This window comes from Enoplosus armatus, chromosome 11 (assembly GCF_043641665.1).
Source record: "Enoplosus armatus isolate fEnoArm2 chromosome 11, fEnoArm2.hap1, whole genome shotgun sequence".
NCBI classification, from domain to species: Eukaryota; Metazoa; Chordata; class Actinopteri; order Centrarchiformes; family Enoplosidae; genus Enoplosus; species Enoplosus armatus.
The window spans coordinates 3,377,910-3,396,844 of record NC_092190.1 but is presented as its reverse complement, the minus strand read 5'-3'; the positions used below and the strand labels follow the sequence as shown (position 1 = coordinate 3,396,844).

General features: G+C 43.7%; 1 protein-coding gene across 1 annotated transcript in view; it reads left to right on the top strand.

Moving 5' to 3' along the window:
* Window positions 1–212: 212 nt before the first annotated feature.
* Window positions 213–18,935, top strand: part of LOC139292336 (ras-associated and pleckstrin homology domains-containing protein 1-like) — a 32,648-nt gene continuing 13,925 nt past the window's right edge. The window contains exons 1-7 of the mRNA XM_070914654.1: window positions 213–347; window positions 540–648; window positions 783–922; window positions 1,272–1,526; window positions 2,636–2,788; window positions 2,988–3,164; window positions 8,505–8,579. Coding sequence (XP_070770755.1) covers window positions 213–347; window positions 540–648; window positions 783–922; window positions 1,272–1,526; window positions 2,636–2,788; window positions 2,988–3,164; window positions 8,505–8,579 — 1,044 coding nt within the window. The remainder of the gene's footprint in view (window positions 348–539; window positions 649–782; window positions 923–1,271; window positions 1,527–2,635; window positions 2,789–2,987; window positions 3,165–8,504; window positions 8,580–18,935) is intronic.

Below are 18,935 nucleotides of genomic sequence, written 5' to 3'. Positions count from 1 at the left end.
CTCTTGAATGCCTGAGATGATGGTGATCCAGGAGTTGAAGCGCGGAAATGATATGAAATCAGAATGCAATGTGGACGGCTGTAGTGTAGTGCAGACTGTTGGCCACTAGATGGAGCCGAGAGATCACGCTGTGTGTTGAAACTGCAGTAGAATTAACCAAAGTTTCTTTTTCCTTTGCTCTTTTCTCTTCCTCCTTCTCTTCTCTCCTTTAGATGGATCAGTTGTCAGATGAGGAGGTGGAGGTCAGGGAGGAAGAGGAGGAAGAAGAGGAGGACAGCGATAAGGAGGACCAGGACCTGGATAAGATGTTTGGAGCCTGGCTGGGAGAGCTGGACAAACTCACACAGGTACACACGGTAGGAAAGTCCATAATAATAATATAATAATTATTATGATATGAGTCATAAGTAACCTTAAAATCTGCTGAATGTACATGCATGAATGGACTTCTGCCATGCAAACATGCAAAAGGTGAAAGAGGTGTTGCACACATGGAGTCGCACACTTGCACACGTTCATTTTCTTCTTCGTCTATTCAGAGTCTGGATGATGGTCGCCCGGAGCAACCCCCTCAGCAGAAAGCTCCCCTCAGACAAGAGACCAACATGGCCAACTTCTCCTACAGATTCTCCATCTACAACATCAACGGTCAGACACTTTTATTCCCCTGCAGTTTGTTTACTCGTTTTTAAAACGCACACATTTCCTCTCCCGCTCTGTTAAGGTCTCTCCATCTCTCTCACCCCCTACGTCTCACATCCTGATATCTCTTGTGTCTGCAGAGGCGTTGAATCAGGGGGAGAACGTGGATCTTGATGCTCTCATGGCTGATCTCTGCTCGATCGAACAGGAACTCAGCACCATCAACACCAAACCCAACAGCATTGGCAGCATGGCTCGCCTGGGGTTGACCGACACCAAGGTACGCACATTCGCGTACCTATGCAGAATTATCACCCCACAAAACATATGAAGAATTAAGCTTGAGTCTTGTTTTCATAGTGTGAGTTTTGGCCGTCATTCGTCGGTTGTAATCACATTTCCTGTTGTTGTCCATGAGGAATCTTTTCAAAACATTGAAAGCAGAGATAAAGCAGATGTTGGTGTATTCTACCAGCTCTAGTAGAAAATTCCGTTTTGTTGGTTTTCATGTCATTTTAAGGTGACGTTTCAGTTTCTATTTTCTTTATACAAAAAATGAGGAACTGCTTTTGTTTCTATGTTCTTAGAATCACATAAATGGCACATTTTCTCTTTCTTTCTGTCTCCAGGTCCGTCAGAAGCCTCCAGCAGGGCGCAGCAGCAGGCAGCAGCCAGCAGGGAGCAGCAGCGGCGGTGGTGGTGGTGGTGGTGGAAGCAGTAGTAACAGTGTTAGCGGTGGGGGAGGCAGCAGCGGGGCGAGCAGTAGCAGCAGCAGCACTAGAGCGTCACCTGCTGGCACTATCAGAGCTCCCACCGGGCATCATGGGAGACCGGCACTGGCTTCTAACTTCAGTCTTGACGACATCACTGCCCAGCTGGAGAAGGTGTGTGCCAGTGTGGAGATTTATTTTATTATAATATAAGTCTGTGTGAGTGACATATTTGGACATACCATTCTGTGTATCATGGCGTTTTTATTATTCATTTCAACAAAAACTCCAACTTTTGTTTTATAACATGATAAATAAAAATGCCATGCTTTGATATTTGTAAAGACCAGACTACTCTGCCTTAGGGGGCGCTGTTAGCAAGAGGTAAACATTTCAAACTGTAAGTAAACTTGACAACGCAATCATTGTCTCATCAGAATCATGGAAGTCTGGAGAAAGTCAAGCATAAAGGGAGACACAGTGGAATCTCTTGATACTGCAAACCAATAGAAATAGGTCAGGAAGGACTGGAGGCAGAGCCATGTGCTGCTGCTCAGCAAAGAAGGAAACTTGTTTCAGTGTTTTTGTGGTTGAACAATAGATTTCCTCCCAACTGTGGTCAGTATTTTGCTGCAACCTTTTAGATACAGTTTGTTTTTTCCTGTTGTGTAGGATTGTCTGGGTTGAAAACCAGTCCTTTCACAGAGGAAACAGTAGCGTATTGAAACATCACAAAGGAGCAACATTTGTGATGTTTAACTCATATTTACACCAACGCTTTAAATGTTCATATGTGTGAAGAGGATACAAAGAAATTCACCACCACATACCAATTAGTGCTAACATTTGGTTCATTGAAATACAAATTAAACAGCTATCCCATGCCAACGTGGCAGCATTTGTCTTTTGTTTTGGTGACACTGAACGCAACCCAGAAGTGCAGGTTGTGAATGCGACCACCTGGAAGAGAATTAGAGATGCTCTGATCCACTGGATCGGTTTCAGGACCTATACTGACCTTATTAAGCTGTTCGAGTACCGGCCAGATGTCTCTTTGTCCGTGTATCAGTATTGGCGGGCTTCCAACTCAGTTTTCAGTGTCATACCAATCCACAACTTTGGTTTTGATGAGATTGAAAAGAATAAGAGTTTTGCCTGCATTATGTGTGGGGGGGTGATATATTTACTCTACAAATCATCTGTGCTCACTTGTTGTGTTTGTTTTGTATCATGTATGAGCTCAACCTTCAACCTTCTGTCCTCGGTCTCCGCTCACCCGCCAGGCGTCTCTCAGTATGGATGAAGCCGCTCGTCAGACCTCCTCCCACTCTCTTAGCTCCGCCTCCACTTACACGTCAGCCACAATGCGACGGCCCGGATCCTCTCAGCGCCAACATCGACGCACAGGATCAGTCGGCACAGTCAGCGAACATGAGGTAAACTAAGCTTCGAAGTGACCCCAGCCTCTATATTTTGTGTTGATTTTCTTTTCACAGTTATTACAGAGTATTTTGAGCTTATCACCTTTTATATCACTGAATTGGGACCTCAAAAGTCTCAACCCAACCTTTTGGTTTCTCCAGGCGTGAGAATGACAAACCCGGCTCTTCTCTTTCTCTTGTTGTGCCACTTTAGGCACGTTCAATTGTTCACTCCTCGCGCTCCTCCGTCACCTCAGCATCCGGGGTTTCCGTAAACTCTGCTTCCTCCATGGACTCATTGGACAGTGTTCTTCGCAGTGAATCAGACGGTCAGCAGTCTTCAGTTCTGCCGGCAGCTGAAGGAGCCACTCATGGTCATCACAACACAGAGGTACATGCCCACTTTTTGTGGACAAAAGAATGAATGAATGACTTTGGCTGACACTCACCTTGCTTCTCTCAGACAATGTGGGGCAAAGGGAATTCATGATAAACCACAAACGTCATCCTCCAAAACTGAACAGTATAACCTCCATGTAGGGAGGATTTATAGCAGGACTGTTGCATTAGTTTTAGCTAGGTGGACCTAATAAACTGGCAACTAAGTGTAGCATCTACTCCAAAACACAGGGTTGAAAGAGACAGTGTGCTAATGCATGCTTCTACAAAGACACATTAGCTAATGAGCTAGTCAGAAATATTAACTTGCTAACTGAGCAGATGCTATGGTTAGCTAGCTAAGGTGGACATTAAAATGGCTGCCATCCCTCTCGTCGTCTCTGTAAATAATAGCCCCGAGATGTTATGAATTGGCGCTGTATTAATAAAATGGAATTGTACGGTGGATCGCCCCCCACTAAAAGCGGGGATAATGCTGAGTCTGCTATCATTTCGAGCAGATTATGAAGAGATTACGTGCTTCAGCAGATAATTGAATTTGAAACACAGGAAACAATGACTAGCATACATACAGTTTTAGTTAAATGAACTGTTGTCCAAGAGACTTTTTGTGAGATTGTAATGCAGTGTGGACATTTTCAAACCAATCTGCATTTAAACATGTGACAGCAACGGCACACAGCGATACAAGCAGATGTTCACTGCTAATGTAAAGGTTTAAAACTCAAATACTGACCTTTACTGTCCTTTTAGGCTTCAGGTCTGTTTTCCCCCTCACTTTACCAACACTGTCTATCAGTTGTTCCTCGGAGCTGCTAGACAGGAACAGGTCATCTCCAACAGTCCACCTTCCTTGCTGTTGAGTTTCTGATAGCGTAGCTTCATTCAGGTTCTGCTGCAGCTGTGGTTTGTGTTGGTTAGCATTCTCCCCTACTGCTGGCTGTGTGCTGCTGACAGTCTCTGCTGCTTCAGGCTGTGTCCTCGCTTCTTTTAAGATCAAAAGCCGCTAGTTTTTTTTGCTGTCCCAGAATACACCGAAAAGAAAAGGCCTGATCATAATCTTCCCTGAAACACCTACATAGTCAGACGTGAACAACTCACAGCTGTGCTAGCAAAATGTGAACAGGATAGAAAGCCAAAAAAAAGAGCACATAACAGTTACAGAGGTTGGTTTTCACCATTTCACAAGGCCTTTTCTGAGCACTTCAGTCCCTCTTACATTTCTAAGCCTGGTGGCGGCTGAGGGAATTTAACCCTAAATCCTGTTAATGTTAGTGCTTTGCTCGACCCAAAGAAGAAACCCAAAGAGCTGCACTGCGAACACAAACCCTGTTCAGCGAGTAGGAAACTGGGTTAGTGCTCCAATTCATCCAGTGCATATGCAGATACCACAGAGACCAGCGATGGAGAGATAGTACAGAGAGAAGAGGAGTGAAGGAATGAATAAAATTAGAATAATGAGATGAGAGGCCAGAGTGAGTCAGCAAATGACTATAGATGATAAAGGAACAAGGGACGGCGACGAGGGAAACTAAAGGGCGAACATAGAGAGAAGCAAAGAGTGACACAGATGAAAACAAAGAGGGAGAAGGAGTATAAATACAGAGAGAGAGAGGGAAAACAGAAAGAGAGGGATTAGAGGAGAGGATGTGCTGTAGTGTTTTCGCCCAGAGCGCTGCTCCCATGAGTCCAGCTCATTAGAAACCGGGACTGCTGCAGTCTGAGTCTTTCTCTCCTTTACACGCTCACTGCGAGTCTATTGAGGGCAGTAAAAATAACATTTCAGGACTCACTAAATCCCCATTGAACTGGAGAAATAAAGGTTAAATTGATTATTGAGGGTCAGATATAAGCTCTCTAATCAGCGCAGCACTGTGTCACGAATGCTAGCTTGAAATGGGACTGGGGAGTTTTTTCGCAGTGGTTAGCACTGTCGCACGGGAGGTAAAGCTGGTTAGAGCGGGTTGGGGGTTCGATCCCCGGCTGCCCCCGTCATGTCGAAGTGTCCTTGAGCAAGACACTGAACCCTAAGTTGCTCCCGATGGAGACCAGCACCTTGCGTGGCAGCTCGGTCGCCATTGGTGTGTGAATGTGTGAGTGAATGGGTGAATGAGACTTAGCTGTAAAGCGCTTTGGGAACCGTGAAGGTTGAAAGGCGCTATATAAGTGAGATCATTTACCATTTACCATTGGTGCACAGTATTTCTTTCAACATAATGTCAAGGAACAAGAGAAGAAAAAAACAACAAAAGGTAATTGACAAGCTTATCATTAGGCTTTAAAGGGCACAGGGTACAATTTAAATTTAAACAATTAGTTGTCCAGCTGATGGACTGTTTGCTAGCCTAAAAGCTGAGGTGGGGCGAGCAGCAACTCGAGACACCTCTTCAACAAGCAAACACAATCCAAAAATCTACCTCGATCTGCATGATGGTTGGAGTATTGGACATGAGGAACCCCCTGCAGTAAGGCCTCTACTGCCTTACTGATCGATTACAGGGTGATGAACAGACAGTGCAGCCAATGGATAAATTATTTGTGAATACATGTTAGATTCTTGGACAGTTGCAGGTCATACAGAACCTCCTCATCTACTGTTACTATCAAATAAATCAAGAAATACCCTTAAAAAAAAAAAGAAATGTACTGCATATGGTTTTGTAGAGTAAACATTATCCCGGCACTAATCGGGTTGCGTTTGACACATTTCCTGCTTTTTGCAAATGTATTTCCTTTTTCAAGTTCTATGTTAAGGAAAATAAATTGTTATGTATCGTACGCTCTTGTGATATTGTGGAATCACTTGTGTGTTGATACCATATCTGTAATGTGGGAAAACTTGATTATCGTTATCATATTGTGAGTTAACCTGTGACTTCCAGCCCTGCGAATGCATTTACTCACTGATGATGAAGTCCACATATTTACTCATCTGTCGTAAATGGAAATAACGTGAACATTTTCAGCAGGAACAGGCTTTTAAGTCCACAGTTGGAACTAAAATCTATGCACATGTTGACGTACAGGTATATTAGATACAGCAGATACCAAAGTACAGCCTATGAATCTGCATAACCATATACACCAACAAAGTCTTCCTATGTAGCATATAGGAAGACATATATATCTCCTCCTGGTTACTCTGTCCTATAGGGGATCAACACACACACACTCATACACACACACACACTCATACACGCACACACACTTAAATGTTGGTGGTCAGATCTTGGCAAAAGCGGAAAGCTGAACGTAATCATGTGCGTTTTTATGTGTGTTTGACCTAAATATTCTTTTTTAATCTGCAGACTAATGCTTTCTATAAAATGGTTTCTAGTGATTGAAGCACACACACACACACGCAAGATAGATTATTAAAGAAGAGAACAGATAGTGTTTGGCTGTCTGAAAATAAAGTGTAGATTTGTTTTTATTTATTTATTATTCATTTATAACACTAAATGGATATCAGATTTCAACATTATCTCTTTTTGGGACAAATTAAGATCAAAATATTCCTGGCTCTTCCACCACGCTGACAGTCGCAGCGCATGCTTTCCGCCACAAACAGCTTAATGTTTTTCAATGTCTCCTTTGCACCAGTAAAAAGGTCAGAACCCAGTCTGCTCAGCAGGAACCTGCTCGGGGTGAACTGGTGACTCACAGCGCTGCTGCACGTTCACGTATGTGGGATTATATGAAGCTCACTGAGCCACAGATTCGGCCCATGTCTGTGGAATACACATTGTCAGTAAATATGAGTAATACAGTAAATAATTTAGCAAATAAATAATTAATAAAAATGTGTCTGGTATCCTGCTGGTGGAGCTGGAGTTAAAATCCTGTGTGTGTGTGTGTGTGTGTGTGTGTGTGCGTGCACCCTGTTTCCTACCAGTAAACCCTGAAGCAGTAGTGACTGTATACTTGTTTCTATTTGAATTATTTAACCTTTGTTTCCCAAAGAAACAGGACTCCGGTCCACTTTAGTTTGTAGTCTCAAGGATAGTAAGACAGCAGACTTTAAAGGGAAGCCTTACATGTCTTCCCACTGGTTTTATCTGTTTGCATATTATTCCATAAACAGCATAATGAATAAACACTGAGTGACAACTTCCCAATACAGTTTATAGTCTTGCTTTGTCACACCTATGTGCGTAAATATGACGACATGGCCAAATTTAAACTTAAAAAGGGATTTTTGTGCATTTGATTCCATGGCAGTTCAGAGAAAATTCATTTTAGCTGTTTATATTATGAGCTTCCAGGTATCTCCAGTTGCAGTGAAGCAGACAATGTCTCATCAAACGTAAAGGTTAGTTCTGGTGTCAGTCCCTCGCAATCAAAGAGCCAGGACGTATTTTTAGAAATGTCATTTTAGATCAACATTCAACCATCACACAGGGAGAAGAAAGCAGAGAAAAACATTTCTTTTCCTACCAGAACAGGAAGTGTACCAGAAAGCAATGCAGCAGACCAGATTACATTAACACAAGTTGGGTTTTAAGAAAGTGCCAAGCACCACAACTACATGGTAAAACAGTTAATGTAGTTCCACTCATGGCCACTAGACGTCAGTTCAAAGAAAACTAAACTCAGTCAATAGGAAAACTCAACATTTCTCTGTTCTTTTTTAAAATTAATTTTAGTTCAATAGTTCTAAAGTAGTAAATTAATACTTGTAGGTTTGGTCTTTTAGTGGCATTTCTACAAATTCTTCAATAAGGCTTAAAAAAAATGTTATGGTTTCAAAAAGTCCCTTCAGAGACCTCTGGGTGACTCACAGACTATACATTCATGGTCTTGATCAATGAAAGTGCCGACTGTATGGCCGCGAGCTTGTTGTCGAGCTGACCACGTGAGATGAAGTCAGATTTAAGTCACCCTTTCTTTGCTAAGATTCTTCTGAATCACAGTGTGGGGGGAAAAAGTGAAAATCATGTGAGTAGACTGGGCAGGTTGAAGAAGAGACAATATTGACATGAAGGCACAGCATCACAAAATAACTGCTGGAGACTGATGAGGTACAACAGGATCAGATGGATTTTCTTCTGATCTAGTCTGGCTGAAAATAAGCTTTAAGTTACTTCGTATGACTTCCTGTTGGTTACTGTGTGTCTTAACGTTTCATTTCCTTTATCATTACCGTGATCTGTTTATTATGTGGACACTTCTCCTTCACAGGTTTCAGTCTCTGACCACTTCATCAGTGACGTTGATGTTTTCTCTGCTGCTGATTTCTGCTTCACCACACAGCTTTCTGCTAAACCGCCACGTCCAGTCAATCAAACACCAGATTAATTCACCGGGACTCTCTCTGTCTCTCTCTTTAAAGCACTCCTATCTGGACAGGGAAACCTCTCTGATTCTGAGAAACATAGCAGGAAAACCTTCCCACCTGCTGACCAAGGTGACGCCATATTCACTACTGCACGCCCTTCCTTTCCTCTTGCATGGCAACACCCTGCCCCCCCCCCCCCCCCCCCACACACCTTTGTATCTGTTGCATGTCCTTTCACTTGCTATGCTGCATCAGGAGTCTGCATGCTCACTCCTTTTTCTTTCCACCTCCCTGTTTCGCCACCTCCTTCTCAGTAGTGTTGAAGAGGGGGCAGTTTGTGTGTGTTAGTGTCCTGTTTGGCTGCAGTATGCTGGTGTATAATCCCAAAGCTTTACAGAAACTGCGATACAACTTGGTGTCCCCATGTGGTATCATAAAACTCTTACTTTCGAGGTATTTTAGCTGTACCAGTATACTGTGTAACAAAGTACCAATCTGAGCTCATTTGGTTTGTCATGATGTGGAATGTGTCAAAGCCTGCAAGGCAGAAATGCACTCGAAACGTCAGATGCATTTTTAGATTGGTTTCTAATGACTGAACACGCTCTCAAATAAAATGGAACAGCAACTAGATTTCCACGCATGAGCAAATAGTGATAGTGATAATAGTCAAAAAATACAAATAAATGACTCGTAAAGGCCTTTGCAGAGCACAAAATCATCACATTATTCCTTACATATAAAATATACAACCTTTGGCTTTGCACTTTTTACTTGCACCTTGTTTCATTCATAGTGGGCCACAAAAGTAAGTAGATATAAAGATCTGCAGTTTTATATGTATGAAGATCAGATTGTTGTGTCAGAAATCATTTGCTTAAAATGTACAATTTGCTTAAAAGTAAAAATGAACATTCGGACAAATGAACACAGTGTAATGAAGCTGGTGTATCAAATGTCGAATAGCTGCAGAAAAGACCATCTATTTAATACCATTACCAACAGGAAAAAAAGCATTGGTTATCACTTTCACTTTATTCTGTAAAGCTTTGTGAATACTGGCCATTACTGTGTTCACCTGTGTTTTTGTGGGGAGAAAATATTCCTCGTGTAAGCAGAGGCATGTGCCACTACATGATACTGTTTCTGCATCTCACACAGCGCCTCTGTGGTTGTTGTTTGCTGGTGAAGTTTGTCACGGTGATGACAGAGATGACTATGAAGCATGAAGGTTTGCTTTTGTTTAAGAATAAGAAAAGGCATGAGTGAAAGAAAAGCCTGTCTCTGTGTGAGATTTATGACAGTTTCATTGCTATTATGTGCCCGTAGCTGACAGGACTGAAGAGTCTTACAAGGATGCGATCACACAGGAGGCATTGTAAATGACCAAAAAATGCTTCTTTGCCCATGAGATTATACCAAATTTAAGTTTGTTAATACTGCTTGTTTAACATATGTGTGTGATTTGCATATTAAATCACAAAGGCCCAACTGATCCGTTGTGTCTATTGTACGTTCAGTTGTCACAACAGTCTTTCCTCTAATTGGACGGTAGAGAGATAAAGTGGAAACAATCACATCGCAGACAAACTAACACACATCCAGTGTGATCGTGCTGTAAGACTTCTCCAACAACACTGTTTGCTTGTAATGAAATGTTTGGGATGATAATAATAGTGATGATGATGTTGGGATTACTCACTCGTGTTTGAGGAAACAGGTAAGTGTGACAGTCAGCGCTTCTGTGTCTGCTTTTATCTGCTAAAATCAGTCGTACTGTTTGTTCCTGTGACACCATCTGAAAAGGCGTTTCCTCTAAGAAGAAACGGCACATGTCGTCATTTATTCGACAACTGCGTTTTCGTTGCACATTTAAACTCTTATCAAAAAAAGGAAGCAAGGCCAAAGATCAATATTCGGGAAGATTTTGAAGAAGTTTGCTGTATAGGTTTTAAAAACTGCAAGCTTTTGTGTTAGTTGCAGTAATCAGTGTTGAGAGGATATTGTCTTTCACACAGATTGTTGGGAAACTGCTGTGTTATGTTGCAGTGAAGTGTATGCAAAGTACTCCAGTGTGTAGTTTGCAGCGTGTAGTTTGTAGTTTGCAGCGTGTAGTTTCTGGCTTGCAGTTTGTAGTTTCCAGTGTGTAGTTTGCAGCGTGTAGTTTCTGGCGTGCAGTTTGCAGCGTGTAGTTTGTAGTGTGCAGCGTGTAGTGTGCAGCATGTAGTTTGTAGTGTGCAGCGTGTAGTGTGCAGCGTGTAGTTTGCAGTGTGCAGCGTGTAGTTTGCAGTGTGCAGCGTGTAGTTTGCAGTGTGTAGCGTGTAGTTTGTAGTGTGCCATGTGTAGTGTGCAGCGTGTAGTTTGTAGTGTGCCGTGTGTAGTGTGCAGCGTGTAGTGTGCAGCGTGTAGTTTGCAGTGTGTAGCGTGTAGTTTGTAGTGTGCCATGTGTAGTGTGCAGCGTGTAGTTTGTAGTGTGCCATGTGTAGTGTGCCGTGTGTAGTGTGCAGTGTGTAGTTTGTAGTGTGCAGTGTGTAGTTTGTAGTGTGCAGTGTGTAGTTTGCAGCGAGCAGCGGTGACCTGAGAGGAGGTTGTTAAGCAGCCTTGTTTGCTCTGTTTGGTAATGAGCGTTTGGAGCTCAGCCAGTTGCAGTAATGCAGCTCAGTAGATTAGCCTGGTGCTATCTAACACTGATCAATGCAGATAATGGGACTAGCTGCTACTCTAATTGTTGTTGGTGGTGTTGTTGTTCAACCCAGATCAGGATGCTGATGGAGATCAGCCTCTCATGGGCTCCTGGCTGTAGAGGTTACTAAGAAATAAAATGACAGTGAAGTTGAAATTTTCCCTTTCAGTGTAGCGTTCCTGCCGTCCTACATAATGACATATTGCTTGGAAATATGGCTCCTGATCATATGTGACTGTAATGTTAGTCGGAGTCTCTGCTGCTCTTAAGCTAAAGCTGGCGGCTTCTTAATGGCTAAGGGCAAAGTTTTATTTATCTGTGTGTGTGTGTGTGGTGGGAGAGGGGTTGGGGCATTAGATAGAGAGTAAGTAAGCAGGCTTTATTCTGATTGGATCTGTAATGTCATGATTTGATTGGATGATAAAGCAGATGAAGCAGTTTGATTGGATGTTAGAGGAATGTGCCAGATCTGCAGGGGATAATCTTCTTTGGTGCAGGGAGGAGGTGATTCCCTGTAGCATCATATACATACACACACACACACACACACACACACACACACACACACACACACACACACACACACACACACACAAACACACACACTCTCACAGCGGCTGGCTGGCAATGGGCTGTCTCGTTTGGAGTGGGCTCTGTCTGTCTTTGTAATGGCAGCACACAGACATATAAATATCCTCTGAGTCCTCCTAATTTTATTTATTGGTTCTGTCAACCTGTTTCAGTTTGGAGGAAAAGGAATATCTTCCTAAACCTCAGGAGGTCAAATGAGTTTTGGATCAAGCAGACCGTAGTTTAACATAATCTAGCAGACATCCCTGAATTATCAAATACTCTGTGGACTCCAAACTGATGCACCATTATATTGCACATTATTGGATTTTTAGAGAGTAAGAGTAAGAGTGCAATACTGGCTCCAGAGAGCAGTCTACGCTCAGTGGGACCAAATTAAGTGAATGTAGTCGGATTAATGTTCTACTTTTAAGATCCATTTATCTCTCAAATCCAGCTTTTACTGCTTTGGAGCAAGTGTTTCCAGCGTTTCCTTCCTACACAACGTCTGACTTCACAGATTCATGGAATAAAATGCTCTGAGCCGCCTTTGTAAAAAGATTTTGTTTTAATTTGTGGTCCCAGATTAGAGTGGGCGGGTCCAAGATGGGTCCTGAGATTCAAGGCAGATTACAAGCTAAGGGGCCAGTCTAATTCCTGCAGTGGTGATTAGGCTGAGGGTGTAATTGTCACATTCATGCACTCGGCTTCCAGTGTGTGTGTGTGTGCGCGCGTGTGTTTGTGTAAATGTATGTACTGTATGTGTTTAATTCTGCATGTTGCATACTCTTTCTGTGTCAGTGTTACACTGCCTCAGCAATAAATGCAATCGACCCACACATTTTCTTGTTCACACACACACACACACACAGCTGGCCCACTTCTGCTGCCTCTATATACCCTAAGTCGCATCGCTGCGCTCTGTTTTGAGCCTACGGTGGCCCAGGAGGGACACATTCTTTATAACTTCAAAGGCAGCAGGATCTTTCCTGGGCAGAAGCTAATTTTAGTGGCTCTTTAATGTAGGTCAACTGAATATCTATGAGATGGAGAGAAAACGTTTATACTGCAAGCTGGAAAATGACATGACGACGGGTAGGAGGCAAAGAAAACCACCATGTTGTCTGTGTTGGAAAGTACAACAAAAAAACTGATGTAAAAATCATTATTATCTAATAGAAACTGAGCATTTTATGGCCAAATGAAAATGCAATAAGATGCCAGTAAAGACAGATTCGGGCTTAATGGATAAATTAATGGTTCATATTCATATATGAATGGGTTTTAATTTGTTTTCTTAATGGATAGAGAGATTTTATAAATGATGAAACCCTTTTACATTTTACCAATTCATTAATTATCCCCTCATAATCCCACTAAAATACTTTAATTACATCATTATTAATGGGTAAATTAATGGTATTTAAAGGAAAAAAGAACTAAACACAATGTTTTTGAGCAGCACATCTAACATTTGCTTCAGAATCACAGTTTCTGCATAAATTAAAAACATCAGAATTCTGTCGATGGAAACGACGGCTTAACAAGTCACTTCTGGGATTTAGAACTACAGACTGTAATACTCATATACTTTATTTGATCCATGCTAGTCAAACTTGGCTCAGGAGGTAAAAGAAAAGCTTTCAACGCGGATTCTTTGGAGGGGATCTTGTACCACATTTCACGGCAATTCATCCAACAACTAGCTATCAAAACAGAGTGACACCTCCATTACCCATTAGCATGGTTAAAATATGTAAATGAAAATATAGAGGTGATTACTGGTGAGTACAAATCATTAGAAGTCAGTAGGAAAGAAAACAAAAGAGATATTCATCAATAACAACCATTAGGGACCCAGTCTTGCACCCATATGTGGAAACTTGCAACCCTGGACATGGCCTCGCACTAGCATGCTAGCAAGACAGTAATCATTCTGATGGCTGTGATGATCAGAATCAGAATCAGAATCAGAAACTGTTTATTGCCAAGTAACATACATTACAAGGAATTTGCTGTGGTCTGAAGGTGCTATTGTTTTGATAACAAATAAGTAGGATATAAAAGCTAAAATAACAATAAGAATAAAAATAAAAATAAGATAAGATAAATAACAAACAGTGCAGTGACCAGAATAAAGTAAAGTAAAGTGTCCAGATAAAGTGTCCAGTAGGGGGTGAGTGCGTTAATGTAACGCAGTGGGGACAGGGGTGATGTACGTTAATATAACGTATAGCTTGTGGTAGTGTTCGGGGGGGTGTCAGTGAGAGTTTGTCAGGTTGACTGCAGAGGGGAAGAAACTGTTTTTGTGGCGGGAGGTTTTGGTCCTGATGGACCGCAGCCTCCTGCCAGAGGGGAGGGGGTCGAACAGATGGTGTCCGGGGTGGGAGGGGTCGGCAGCGATCTTCCCTGCTCTCCTCAGGGTCCTGGAGGAGTACAGGTCCTGAAGAGATGGGAGGTTGCAGCCGATCACCCTCTCTGCAGAGCGGATGATACGCTGCAGTCTGCGTCTGTCCTTGGTGGAGGCAGCAGCGTACCAGACGGTGATGGAGGAGGTGAGGATGGACTCAATGATGGCGGTGTAGAAGTGAACCAGCATTGTTTGTGGCAGGTTAAACTTCCTCAGCTGCCTCAGGAAGTACATCCTCTGTTGGGCTTTCTTGATGAGGGAGCTGATGTTCAGCTCCCACCGGAGGTCCTGGCTGATGATGGAGCCCAGGAAACGGAAGGACTCCACAGTGTCCACTGGAGAGTCACACAGGGTGATGGGGGCGGGTGGGGCTGCGCTCTTCCTAAAGTCAACAACCATCTCCACTGTCTTTGAAGCGTTAAGCTCCAGGTTGTTGCTGTTGCACCAGGTCACCAGGTGGTCAATCTCCCACCTGTAGGCAGACTCATCCTCTCCAGAGATGAGTCCGATGAGGGTGGTGTCGTCCGCGAACTTCAGGAGTTTGACGGACTGGTGACTGGAGGTGCAGCTGTTGGTGTACAGGGAGAAGAGTAGTGGAGAAAGAACGCAGCCTTGAGGGGAGCCGGTGCTGATCGTCCGCGAGTCTGAGACGTGTTTCCCCAGCTTCACGTGCTGCTTCCTGTCAGACAGGAAATCTCTGATCCACCTGCAGGTGGGGTCAGGCACGTTCAGCTGGGAGAGCTTGTCCTGAAGAAGAGCCGGGACGATGGTGTTGAAGGCAGAGCTGAAGTCCACAAACAGGATCCTGGCATAGGATCCTGCGGAGTCCAGGTGCTGGAGGATGAAGTGTAGAGCCAGGTTGACGGCGTCGTCTACAGACCTGTTGGCTCTGTAGGCGAACTGCAGGGGGTCCAGCAGAGAGTCTGTGATGGATTTGAGGTGGGACAGGACCAGGCGTTCAAATGATTTCATGACCACAGAGGTCAGGGCGACGGGTCTGTAGTCATTTAATCCTGTGGGCCCTGGTTTTTTGGGGACGGGGATGATGGTGGAGGCCTTGAAGCAGGCTGGCACGTGGCATGTCTCCAGTGAGGTGTTGAAGATGTCCGTGAACACCGGAGACAGCTGATCGGCGCAGCGCTTCAGGCAGGATGGGGAGATGGAGTCTGGTCCAGCAGCTTTACGCGGGTTTTGTCTCTTGAAGAGCCTGTTCACATCTCTTTCAAGGACAGACAGAGGTGTCGATGCTGGAGGAGTGGGGGGCGCTGTGGGGGGCAGCTGTGGTGGTAGGAGGTGTGAGAGTTCAGCCCCAGGTGTGATGAGGGGGTTGGGGCTGTTGGGCTGGAGCTGGTGGGTGATGGTGTGGGGGATGGTGTCAGGACTGTCCCATTGTCTTTCAAAGCGACAGTAGAAGTCGTTGAGGCTGTTGGCGAGGCGTCGGTCGTTAGCAGAGTTGGGGGCTCTTGGCTTGTAGTTGGTGATCTGCCTGAGCCCCCTCCACACAGAAGCAGAGTCGTTGGAGGAGAACTGGTCTTGTAGTCTCTCTGAGTACAGTCGTTTAGCTTCCCTCACCGCCTTGCTAAACTTGTACTTGGCTTCCTTAAACTCTGCTCTGTTGCCACTCTTAAACGCCTCTTCCTTTTCCAACCTCAGCTGTCGCAGTCTTGCTGTGAACCAGGGTTTGTCGTTGTTGTAACTCACCCTGGTCCGAGTTGGTACGCAGCAGTCCTCACAGAAGCTGATATATGAAGTCACAGCCTCTGTGTACTCATCCAGACTGTTGGTAGCAGTCCTGAAAACATCCCAGTCAGTACAGTCCAAACACGCCTTCAGGTCCTCTGCAGCTTCACTGGTCCACTTCTTCGAAGTTCTCACAACAGGCTTAGAAAGTTTTAATTTCTGCCTGTATGCAGGAATCAGGTGGACCATGTCGTGGTCAGAGTGTCCCAGTGCAGCGCGGGTGACGGCGTGAAAAGCGTTACTGACTGTGGTGTAACAGTGATCCAGAGTGTTCCCCTCCCTGGTGGGGCATTTAATAAACTGTTTGTATTTGGGGAGTTCATGTCTGAGATTACCTTTGTTAAAGTCACCGAGGACAATAACTAAGGAGTCCGGGTTGGTCCGCTCCGTTTCCAGTATCTGATCGGCGAGTGCGCGCTGTGCGTCCTGCACGTTGGCCTCCGGTGGAATGTAAACACATTCAGTCATCATGAAGATGATGATGACTGACACTCCTTCGCGGGCTGCTTCAGGCGTCTAATATTCTGTTGATGAGTCTTTATGAACGCTAGCTAAAACACACATTGATGCTAACTGACGCAACGTGGAATGTAATGTCAGTTAGCGTTGAAATGCTAATTGACGCAACATAGAATAATGTCATGTGAGTGGTGTTTCAACATTTCCTGGCTACATGCATGGTCTCATTCACGACGTAACATGCTGACACGAACATTTAAATAAACGTCTGTAGAAGCCATTAAAGTGTTGACTTTTCAGTCACTCCTTTAGTTCAAATGTTAAAAGGCACTAACAGATGATGTATTATATAAGATGTTTTTTGTCAAATTTAATCCTCTGATCTACTTTTTGTCGTTTGTCATGATTCAAATCTCCAAATATTATTTTTAGCTATATTTTAAGCACAAATAGGTGTTATGTAAGTCTATTGTCGGTGCATCACGAGTACTTTAACAGCTGCTAATGCTAGATTTATGTAATATCAGAGCATTTCTTTAAGACTAAATATATTATCAGACTTCTACTGTAACCTTTCATTAGCAATTCTGCTTTAGTTTTACTGTCCTGCCATTATAAATGCCAACAGCCACATACATGGTATGTCACACCAAATGAATGACATACATGTATTTTGTCATATTACATTGTAGCTGACAGTTTTTATTATATACCATTTTATTTTTAAACCAAAAAGATTTACATCGTAGCATTATAACATTAGCTATTTTAAATCTGTACATACATGTTTTGGCACAATATGTTTGCTGTATTCATATTATTTCTTTTTCCACACACATCCCATGTAACTCCTCTAATTTAAATATTATCACGCACTAACTGAGACAGTATATTTCTCCAGATGTATTAACTGATTTTATGCCTGTTCAGTGATTCCAATACAATTTTTCATATATGATCTGCTGGCAGATTAAAATACCATCACTAATTTTCACATTTAATTCTACATTCTCCCACGTTTGATGCTTCACTGCTTTTAATGTAAATCCTCAATTAGAAAAGAACTGATTATGGTGCCTGTTGTGTGAAACTCTATACATCACAATGCTTTTAGCCAACGTTAATCTTCTGTCATCCTTCGCTACAGGCGTTAACCCCAACCAACAAAGCATAGGCTTGTCATTATCAAGCTGTTTATGAGCTTATGCTGCTGCTGCTTTGAGAATTTGGGTCTGGTGTGTGTGTGTGTCTGTCTGTGTGTGTGTGTGTGTGTGTGTGTGTGTGTGTGTGTGTGTGCGCTTGAGGGGGTTTTGGGGGATGCCGATAAGAAGATTGGCTGCTAATCTCTTCTTCCTCGTCCCCATCATCTTCATTTCATTCTGCCCTTTCGCTCGTTCACAATATGGATCCTCTTGTGTGTATGAGTGTGTGTGTTTAAGCTGACTGGCTAAAGTGGGACACCTCCGCTAGGGCGCGCGCACACACACACACACACGCGCACACACTCGTGAAGTGACTGGAAAGATCCCCCAAAATTGACTGCACACTAAGAGAGTGTTTGAGGGAGAGAAAACCAGTGAATTGGAGAGCGAGACGAGGACAAAAACAAATCAAATAAGAGAAGAGGATGGACGAGAAGACGGGAGCGAGAAAGGAATAGAGGGACTGCGAGGAGGGGCCATGAGAGCTTGAGATAAAGAGATCAGTGCCTCTGCATGGAAGTTGGCACAGCAACGACGCCCCTCCCCCACACCTCCCCGTCCATCTCCACTTCCCTCTCTCCTCCTCTCAGTCCCTCTGTCTCGCTCGGCCAGGGAGGATGTGACAGGACAAGGTAGCATCTTTCACTTTGATTTACCAGCTAGTCGGGGAACGAGTCAGTCAGTCAGTCAGTCAGTTAGTGAAGCAGTCACTAAAGCAAACACTCAACCAGGCATTCAGCTAGTCTGCTGGTCAGTCACTAGATTTCCTATTTAATTAGTCAGCAAACCTGGCTGTCAGTCTGTAAGTCAGTCTATAACTACCAGTCTATCAACCTGCAGCTCAGTCAGTTTCTACTTCTATCAGTCCTGCTCTATTTGTGTCTACTAGTGTTTCTATTTCTACTTTCATTTTTGCTTCCAGATCTTGTACGCATGTGTCTGCACTCTGCTCTGCTGGAATTAAGGCTGTCTGACTACTTCTGCTCCACCGTCCACCGTCCGTCCTCCGCCCACTGCCTCTCTCTCCTGTTTATTTTCCCCACAGCTGATTATCTCGGCTCCATCGTCGCGTCGAAGCTCGACAAGCCGCGTGTTTGTGCCGAGTCCAACTGAAAGAGATCGGAGCATCTCGCTGCTGAGTTGTCAGAGGACAAACAGACTGGACTTTTTCCACTTTGTCACATCTCCATCCGTCCTCTAGTTTGTCGGCTGCAGTGTCAGAGAAACACTGGCGTTGCTTCCAGTTTGATTGTGTGTGTGTATGTGTGTGTGTTTGAGAAATTTGGATTATCCTCCTTCAGAGAGACAATAACTATCTACTAACATGTAGCGTCCGAGCTTTAATCCGATCTCATTCCCCTGCGGTCACAATAATACAGAGAGGATGATTATGAAGAGGAGGAGGAGGAGAAGCAGGTTTT